Raw genomic sequence first — 10,385 nt, 5'->3', positions numbered from 1 at the left:
TGATGTGATTTCAAAATTTGCAGAGAACAAAGTTAGAAAAAAAAAGGTTTTAAGTGCCTATGCTCACAATGTTAAGTAAACAAACCAGAAAATAACACTTGCAACTGTATCTTATTTTTCCTTCTTTTAATAATTTCAAGGGGGGGGGTGACAAAATGCTGCACTGGGTACCACCTGACCTTGCTACGCCTCTGCTCCAACCTTAACCCATGAAAGTGTAAGTCTGCTTGAGGGGCTTGTTTTCATTTTTAATGCACAACTGCTTTTTTGCAGTTTTCTTCCTTGGAACATATTTATTAGGCCAAAAGATTTTGAACTTACATGTTGAGAAACCAGAGGGGTGGGGTCAGAAGCATCCTGCCCAGTGAAGAATATAAGCCTCCTTGTGTACACGTTAAGTTTTATTGTAACAAAGCAACTTGTACACTTTTTAACATTTAAGCCTTCCTTTTCCCAGTCAAACAAAAAACAAAACGAAGAACAAAAGTATAACAGAGAATGTAAATTCAACATAAGATCCTACAGGTTCTGTTGATTCTCCATCAAGTGGCAGGGCTCAACTGTAATTAGGAGATTTTGTTTTTTAACTCATCTTTTTAACACGCAAACGAGCATGCCAAATGAGCCTTGTTTTGTCAAAATGCCCATTTAACCCACCCTAACATCTGAAACCCAACCCTGCTTGCCGCCTTGTCTATAACTCTGTTTTTAAAAAATGAAAAAGCTAAAAGAATAAAAAAATACGACAGATACATGTTGGCAAATGCTAACTGTCCATATTCACATAGAGAGATAGTGTAATCTCTGAGCCCAATATACAGAGAAAGGAGGAAAAAGCTAGATTCTATGCACTACTACACAGGGGCCTAGCACTCTTCAGTTTCCAGCAGAATGAAGGGAGCAGAAGGCTTCTTTTCTTCCCCACAAAGCACGGTGTGCTGATTCCATTAACAGTTCTTTTGTTTTTGCTTCAAAACAGGAATAATAAAAAAAGGGTAGAAGGTAGAGGTTTCATTTCCACGGTATGTCGCTTGATATTTTCTCCAAAATTTATTTGTGAACCATAGTGAAGAGGGGGGGGGGGAGACCTCAGGAGAACAAGGCAACGAAAAGGAGGGGGCAGGGAGAAATAGCAACTTGCTCCTAGGACTGGAAAGAGGGGTGGTGGTTGGAATCTGTCAGTGTTCAGTCATCTTCTCCTTCATCTTCCTGTTGAAATACAAAATTTACACATTGCTAAGTAATCATCACATTAATACAAACATCATACCACCCGTTCTCTCCTTATTAATCACTATGTTGTTGCTTTTCCAGGAGAGGCTCTACAATCCTCCTTTCTGCTCTACCTAGACATCACAAGGCAAGGTTGCTATTCATTTACAATGCTTGCTAAAGGGACTCTCACAATTAATTTTTTTGCGGTTCTGTTTTTACTTACTTTGTTTTATTCATTTACTTGTTTTCAGTGGGGTTTTTTTTCTGGGGGTACGCATACTCCTAAACATTTTCTGAATCTAGGTTTGGCCTCATTGAGCGGCAGTATTTCAATATGAGTAGGAAAATGAGAGTACCCCTAAACATTTTTTTAGAAAAAAGTACTGATTGTTTTTACCATGCAATCTTATGATGAAGGGTGGAATATAAATCTAATTCATAATTAAACATAAACAAAGAAACACAGCTGGGCACACTTCTGAGCAAACCTCCTATACTTTTAAAAACACTGCTCTTCCACACCAAGAGATCCTCTGAATTACACAGCTACTTAACCCAAGTCGCTCAAAACTATGGCACACAAAGATTAGATGCATGCAGAGATGATAACAAAGTTGCCTGACACCAGGCAGAACACGCACACACCACTGCCACTTTGCCCTTAACCACACCTGAAGTTGCTAGCTGTTAGGTAGCCCATAGCAAGGAACTATTGTCTCCACACAACAGGTAAGGAAAAGTTTCCAGTCAATTCTTGTGCCACAAATAGCAGGTAAACTAGTAAAAATCCTTCAAGTGCTTATAATATTTTACATTCATAAAGTTACCATGAACACGCCCTTATTGAACTCAATACATGTATTCAGAATATGAGTCACACAAGCTTAAGAAATCATGGGGCCGAATGAATCTCAACTCGAACCTGGCAAAGTTGCAACTTACAAGGTAAGTTGGTTAGAAAGTGGTACTGATATCACCAAGGATGCAGGTTTTATCCCTGTATGGGACAGCTGCACATTCCTGAAATGCAGGGGGTTAGACTAGATGATCCTCAGGGTCCTTTCTAATTCTACAATTCTATTAACAAGCCATTGCTAAATGGAAAATATCAATCATTCCAACCTCTCCTTCTCCTTCGTCATCATCTTCATCATCTTCACCCTCATCTTCGTCACCTTCCTCATCAATGTCCTCCAAGCCTCCTTCTTCCTCATCATCATCATCTTCCTCTCCTTCACCTTCTTCATCATCCATATCAGGAACCTTAGTCAAAGAACAACAATATATGCTACTGTTAGCTTATTTGTCTTAAACCAGCCATAAACACCCTACTACAAGCATGGTGTAAACTCATTAGAAGACCCTTACCAAGTAGTACTGTAATGGGTTCGGCCAGATGTCATCTTTAATGACCTCTCCTAGTTCATCAGCACCAGCATCAGAATGGTCAGTGAACCAAGTGAAGAAACTCTCGGGTTCTTCATGCTGCCTCTTTCTGCTGGCCTTGTTCTGTGTCTGACTTGAACGCTTTGTCAGATCCTTTAACAAAACCCACACAGAGAAATCATAACTTTCTTTTGAAAATGAGTTTTTCTATCAAAAAAGCATTCACTTTAACTTACGTGACTGCTATTTGTCATCTTTATTCAGAGACTACCAAGCCACTTACTAAATAGGATTGTGTGATAAGGAACATCAAACTGATTTTGATATCCCCATCAATTTCAGAAAAAATGGCCATTTGGAAAAACAAAGACTAAGCACCTGAGACATAACAAACAATCTGGCCATTTTGAAGTAGTTCTACAAAGGTCACTTCTTCCACAGCACACACTTAAAGCACTCATACCACTTCAACAGTCAAGGCTTCCATACGAAGAATGCTAAGAATTGTAGTTTGTTAAGGATGTCCCAACTCTTAGCACCCTTAAACTATAGTTCCCTAGATTCTTTGGGGAAGTGGTATAAGGGCACTTTAAATTGTGTAGATGTGATGCAACACATTAACACGGTAGAGAATTCCAGAGCGTTGAAGGAAACATAGCTTCTCATTAAGAATATCCCATGACCATCAGCTGTACTTTTACAACAGGGTCACATCCCCTTGTGAACAACCCAATCACAGCATTATTGGTTCTCTCCATTAAAATATTTGATGGAGGGAGGAATAAACCTACCAGATTTGCCCTTCTTAATATGAATCTTCTGACAATTCTAGGCCAGACAAGTAGCAAAGGTCAAACAACTGAGTTACTAAAATTTGACATCCAACCCTCCTCGGGTCTCTTTATAAGAGTTACTCAGAACCAGTGTAGCACACTGGTTACAACACAACACTCAAATCCTCAATCAGCCATGAAACTGAATGGATGGCATTAGGCCAGTCAGTTCTCAGAGTCTAATCTGCCTCACAAAGTTGTTGTGAGGACAGAAGGGAGGAACCATATATGCTACTCTGAGCAACCTGGAAGAGCAGAATAAAAAATGTATATAAATGGATGAATAAATTGAAGCAATTAGCTTTTAAGATTTGTATATGCTTGTCCCTTTTCCATCTCTCAGCAGTAGACTAATACCATGCTCTTTTATAGATTAACCATTTCCCTTCACACTATAAAAAGGGTTGCATTCAACTAAGTTCTACTCAGAGGAGACCCACTGAATGCTCATTAATTTCAATGGAACTACTCCAAGTATGACTAACACTGGCTACAACCTACAGATTGGTCTTCACGTGTATTATTTGCTTCTCAGGAGTAGCTTATGAATTTCACTTAGTGGGGTAGGAGAGCTAAAAAAAATTCACACCTGGCAAACAATGTGCCCCTTTGATTTCAGAAAGGATATGGATAGGCGAGTCTAAAAAGACTGGGACACAAATATTTCATGGTCCTTTAGCAGCTATGGTAGGTCATTTACCGAAGTAATGTATTTAGCATTAACTCTGGAAGTGTATACTCTATTCTGACTGAACTAAGCCTCCTAGAGCTTTTTAGACTTGTCTACTCATGTACTATCTGAAACCAGTGGGGCGCATGGGTTGCCAGATGTGAAATACGGTATATTAGCATTGTTTTCAGCTCTGAAACACAGAACAACCTTAACTCCACAACAGAGGTACAATCATGCTTTGTTGCACCCATGTCTGGAGGAAACCATTCTAGCTGGAGAAGATGGTACAGGCAGCAACCGATTTGTGTGACTGTTATGTTCCAGACCACCCCCTCCTTGTTGGCAGGGTCCATGTAAGGCTGCCCCATACTGCACCCCTCCTTTTGTCATTTTTTTGGGGTCAATTCTGTGTTTGGCATGTGTGCAGTTGTGCACATATTGGGCACACCAAAAACAGCCACTGCCTGTACTAGTGGCTAGAATCACGAATCACGCAGTGAAAAGAAACACTGTTTCAAGATAGACACTGATTTAAAGAAACACAAACAGCTACATACCTTCCCAGATTTCCATTTGATTTCACTTGATTTTGATGATGGGTCCCCACTCTCGTTCAGATGAAACTCTTTAGAGAGCATCTTGTTTTCAAAATATGGATTCTCATCAAAATACTGCAGTCAAGAGAACATAAAATGTAGCTACCAATACAAGGCATATGGATTTCAAAGCAAGGCCTTGGGGAGTTATCAGGCTGTTCTCTCAGCCATCCACATAGGTGGTAAGGAAGGTGCAGCACACCTTTACTTACAAAATCTATTCTGTAACCTGATTTGATGTCTTCAAACTCCGTCACCTCAACTCTGGTCAAATAATGGAGAGCTTCCTCATCTTCTTCTCCCAAAAGTGCAGATACTATCAAAATTACAAAAATTTCCATCCAAAGTTTGTTTTCCATATTCTTTAGCACCACCACCCTACTTAATTTTATTTCTTAAACTTACAGTTGTGCTCTTCTCCAAAATATATCTTGCTTCAGGGTTTTCAAACTATGTCCATAATAAGTTGTTACAGGCCATATGCACCAATCAACTAATACAACCTAATTTCTAATGAATTATTTCTGAACTACGTTTACAGACTATTGAGGCCTGAAGTTTAAGTGAATCGGGTTGCCTCCAGGAGCAACTCCTCCCAACTTCTTCAGAGGTTCCACTGACAGAAGCCTTGCTGCCAACTCAACAACACTGCTCAATACAACCAAATAATTGAAATGAAAACTAGTATTTAGGAATTTGAATCACAGACTTCACATTTGGGAAAGAGCACATCTAAGCTATTTTTTGATAGGCTGTCTTGTTGGGATAGGATATTGAATATTGGAAGTCACTTTACAAAATTATTACAAATAAGCTTATAAAATTAAGCTTTAAGAAAATATAGGACTTTAGCATACCTTGTGGGTGGTTGACAAATGTTGTTACCCAAAAATTTGGGATTTTGGCGATCAATTCTGACCTCTTCTGAAAGAATGGTTGGCGGAGTTTGTTGTACTTCTGTTCTACTTTCAAAATTTCCTCACTGGCTTGTTCATTCAGTCTATATAGCAAAGACAATATACAAACACAGTGGGAAATCTGAGGTATAAGGGAAGTATCAAAGCAGCATGGAATTCAACAGAAGATTTTTTAAATTAGAAGATTTAATCTGAAACCAACAGAACTGGGTCTTCAGTTGATGTGTTCAATGAAGTGTGGCATTTTTGGTTCAAACAAGCCACAACACTAAACACACAACACAAATCTATCCTTACAGATCAGAACCAAATATCTGAATGGTGATGAAGTCAGTCCTAACTGTACAGTAGTACACATTCTCAGGTCAAAGACCGGCATTGACAGAGTGAAGTACAGTATGCTACCATACTGCACAGCATTTCCCACATATAAATCTGTTTTAACTGTGGCTCAATTCTTTACTCACTAACTCAGAAAATTCAGCATTACAATGGCCCAATTTGCCTGCTTGATTGCTGACACTAGGTGTGCATAAAAGGAATAAAAAATAAAACAATTTAGTTTCCCATTGATTTATTTTTCAATCCCCTGCACTTTTGAAATACTTTTATAGCTTATGTAAAATCCACAGAAGAGAAGCAAGAAAGCATGCTATCAAGCTGACAGGCTGAAAGTTATGTAGTTTCAGTAGCTAGGCTGCATTTGTTGCTGCTGGTAGTGGGATGGGGGGGAGGCATGGTTTTTTTCCTCCTTGCACACCCATAGCCAGCATTTCTGATTAAGGAGCCTTGGCTCACATAATTTATGAACATCTCTGTCCAAAAGGTAAGCTTCTTATGGCTCCGAACAGTTTCCTTTTCATCTTTTTATTCAGAGATGAAACTGTGTCTAACCATGAAACAGACTTCAGATGTTACAAGCAATGCTGTTTTATGGAATATCTACATTATTATAATATATGTAGAGTAGTTTTAAGTGTATTCTAAAAAAACAGCTACAACACCATCTGGGTTACCTGTCTATTTCATTCTGTACTTCATCAATATGTTCAATTGCTTCCTGTTGCTCTTTGTCTGGAAAAAAAGTGGCTCAAGTCAAATTCCAATTAGTAACACAATTCAATGCAAGTATCCATATTGTGGATGGATGACCTGAATGTTTCTCAATCTGCAGTGTTTTTTGACTGTGTATTCAGTTGCTCAAACTCCCCTTTCCTGAGGATATATTTTAACAAAGAAACATAGTATTTTCTTCCTTAAGCTGCAATCCTTTGCACACTTAAAACAGGAAGTTAAGGGTTTTTGTGGTTTTTTTTTTTAAAAAAGAAAATCCTGAGTATAAACTAGCATAATACTGTGCTGAAAAACTTTAATCCAAAATCTGGGTCCAAGTCTACAGGTAAAAAGAGCTGTTCTTGTCTATTCACAAGATATTTTTCAACATTATTGATGATATTGCCACTTTTTAATTTTTTTAATCTTTATTTTAAATATTAAATCCCTCCACCACAAAACAACAAGAAAACAAATCACCTCACATACAAAGAAATTTTTACATAGAAAATATGATTCTTCCGTATATTGTGACTTCCGTCATCCTCAATATGGGTCCATCATTACTTTGTTGACTGCATAATTGCATATTTTTAAACTTACCGTTAATTGTCCATATTCTTGGTAGAATATTTTGTTGCAGAAGTTATTCAAGACATTTCAAAGATTTTATCTGAGTACAATGTTCTGTTAAATATATAAATCCCATTCTTTGTTAAACTCTTGGTTTGATTCCTGATTTTCCCTGTCATCTTTGCCAATTCTACATATTCAAATAACTTCACCTGCCATTCCAATTTAGTTGTTTTATCTCCCGCCCACCATCTAGCTACTAATATTCTCACTGCAGTAGTTGCATACATCTTTCTTAATTCTTTTGGTATATCTGCAGCAATAATACCTAAAAAAGGCTTCTGGCTTTTTGATGACAGTTAATTTGAACATTTTTTAAAGCTCATTATAGTTTCCCAACAGTTTTTTTAATCTTTTTACATTTCCACCACATGTGGTACATTGTTCCCTCTGATTCTTTACATCTCCAGCGAAGATTTGAGCTGGTTTTATACACTGTCACCAGCTTACTTGGCATAATGTACAATCAGCATAACATCGCCATGTAGTTTTCTTTTAACGTATAGCAAGTCGTAAACTTTATGTCCTTTTTCCAAAGCTTTTCCCAAGATGCCATCTAAATATTATAACCAAAGTCTTTAGACCACTGAATTGTCACAGATTTAACCTCCTCCTCTAGCACTTCCCAATCCAATAAGAGTCTCTACATTTTGGAGAGTAATTTATTCTTACTTCTTATGTGGTTCCAAAAACCTCTATGAACTTTGTCTTTATCCTAACACAAATAAGCATGCCACCCAAACCTGTTGCCAAATCCCTCCAGATCAAGATATTGCCACTATTTTAGCTTTCTTGCTCCAGTAAACATTTTGCTTGTTCTAAAATTTCTCAACTTGCCAGTCACGCTCATCTAAAAGACAGTATAGTAAGCTTTAAGACCATTCAGGGCACTTTAAATAGATCCAAAAGCTTGTTCAACTATACAACTGACCAGTTTAACTTAACTGAAAAACTATATATAACATACTTGGGAACACATTGATTTCCTGGATTACTATTTTTTATGAAATAAAACACAGAGTTGAGTAGGTGAGCATGCTTTAGGATAACAGAAAGGCAGTGAGAAGCAGCTATTTAAAAACCCAGAAGGCAGGATCCCACAAACCTAGACAGAAAAGTTTTCTAGGAGGATCCCCCACGCCCACTTCTCCTATGGCCTACCTAAGGCTGCAATTCCATACAATTTACTTGGGACCAAGTTTTAATTTTGCACGACCTACTCATCTGTACTGTACAACGTGCCTCACTCACGTGCAATTGAAGGCAACCGAAGCACAATCACCTTGCAGTTCATCCCTCCAGGTTTTTTTTTAATTATTTTTTAAGGCGGGTAAAAATGAAGGCGGAGGAAACACGTGCGCAGAGCCGGACGCTGGGAACTCTCTTGTAGGCTGGTCTCTGCCATCCAACGAGGGGGGGGGCGGGGCTACAAGCAGCGCGACTTAAGGGGGGGAGCGCTTCTCTCCAATACATGAAAAACTATAGTCGCTTTAAAAACCAAACACCGAATTTTTTTTAAGCTGCAGCAACTGGAAATCTAAGTGTATTTATATTATTTTGTTAGAGAGGATTAAGCCAGAATAACAGATTGCGCTGCAAAAAGTTACAAAGAGATTTAGTCGAGGAAGCCACGCTACAGCCGCACGTGGTAGTGGTGGAATTAGCGATCCACATAATAATAATAGTAATTTATTTGTACCCTGCCCATCTGGGCGGCTTCCAGCATATATATACAAAAACATTAATGTAGGAAGCACAGGAGCTTCCCTCCCCCCCCCCAAAAAAAAACCCCAAAACGCGCTACTACCCTCCAAAATGCAAAAGCTGCTGTAACCCGAAGCCATGCCGCGCAGAAAAGCCAATCATGGCGGGCAAGCAAAAAGGGGGTCGGGGAGCAGAGTTCCCGAGGAGTCCGCGAGGATGTGGAGAGAAAAAGACTGAGGTAAAGGGAACGAAAAATGAGGCCTCTTACTGCAGCTGCCGCTGCTGCAAGAGAAGCGACAAAAGTAAAGGAACGAAGAGAGAGCGAGCGAGTGTCCACCGCGTGGAAGACAAAAGAATTTTAACATGGTCTCCTTTTCCTTGCTTGGCTGTAGCCGCCGCGTCCTACACATCCGGCCCACACGAGCGAGCCCCCCCCCCCCCCGCAGCTCCAAAGCGTTCTTCCCCTTCCCGCCTCCTGTGGTGGCTGCCACTGCTGTTTCTGGAGAAGATGGCGGCTGCGGAGGTGCAAAAGAACCTGAATGTCTCTCGCGCTTCACTCCCGCCCGCAGGGCACCGCCCACCATTTCCACGTTCCACACAAACCGCCGTTTTCGGCCTTTGTACCTGAGATTTCGTCGGTCCCGTCGTGGTTGGAGTTGAGCTCCTTCTGGCTGACTTTGGCCGCCGGCGCCGACATGTTGGGAAAGAGAAGCGGGGAAAGCGAGAGAGGCAGGCAGACACGGACGTGAGGCTGAACAAGCGGAGGAGCCTCACCTCACACCGGGCTTAGCTCAACCCGCTGCTCCTACTCCTCCTGGCTCTTCCTTCGCGTGTGAGAAAACGGGGTGGCGGCGGCAGAACCTGAGGGCCCCTCAAGCTAACTCCACACAGCGAGAGCTGCCTCCTGCTTTTGGTGAGGGAAGAGCAAGCTCTGCGCAGGCGCAAATAAACCTTTTTCTCCTCCCTCCCCCTCCCCTCCCCCTCCCTTTCTCCTTTCCCGCGGCCACCAGAGGTGTAGACCTTTTTCCCGCTCCGTCGCCTACTTCCTGTGTGAGCGTGCGCAAGAAGCCGCGCAAGCGTACAAGCGTCCCTAAAGAAAACGGGTGCGTTGGCTGCAGAAGCTGCCCATCGAGGAAAGGAGAAAATGGAGTTACTGCATAGGTGTCGAAAAGGGCGTAAGCATTTAACTTCCTCCTCCCATCGGGTAGCTAGAGAGTTCTTCCCGCGCGTGCTAATTGGTCGCCATGGCTGTGGGTCTATGAACTAATATTTACGGCTTTCAATGGGAATATGCTATCTGAGGAGAAGCGAAAGTAGGATGGGACACACACACCACGCGCCTGCGCGGACGCATTACCAAAAGCTCTAAAGGGCA

The 10,385-nt window shown here is 40.8% G+C and overlaps 1 protein-coding gene across 1 annotated transcript; it reads right to left on the bottom strand.

Moving 5' to 3' along the window:
- Window positions 1–383: 383 nt before the first annotated feature.
- Window positions 384–10,160, bottom strand: LOC310697695 (protein SET-like). The gene is made up of 8 exons (XM_083484399.1): window positions 9,635–10,160; window positions 6,637–6,694; window positions 5,561–5,703; window positions 4,916–5,019; window positions 4,665–4,778; window positions 2,584–2,754; window positions 2,338–2,478; window positions 384–1,209 (listed from the first exon to the last, which is right to left on the bottom strand). The coding sequence occupies exons 1-8, from the start codon at window positions 9,705–9,707 to the stop codon at window positions 1,186–1,188; spliced, it is 828 nt and encodes a 275-aa protein (XP_083340525.1). The 5' UTR covers window positions 9,708–10,160; the 3' UTR covers window positions 384–1,185.
- Window positions 10,161–10,385: the final 225 nt, after the last annotated feature.

Source organism: Podarcis liolepis (assembly GCF_965112155.1).
Source record: "Podarcis liolepis genome assembly, chromosome: W".
NCBI classification, from domain to species: Eukaryota; Metazoa; Chordata; class Lepidosauria; order Squamata; family Lacertidae; genus Podarcis; species Podarcis liolepis.
The sequence above is the reverse complement of the archived record's forward strand: the minus strand, read 5'-3'. Positions and strand labels throughout refer to the sequence as shown.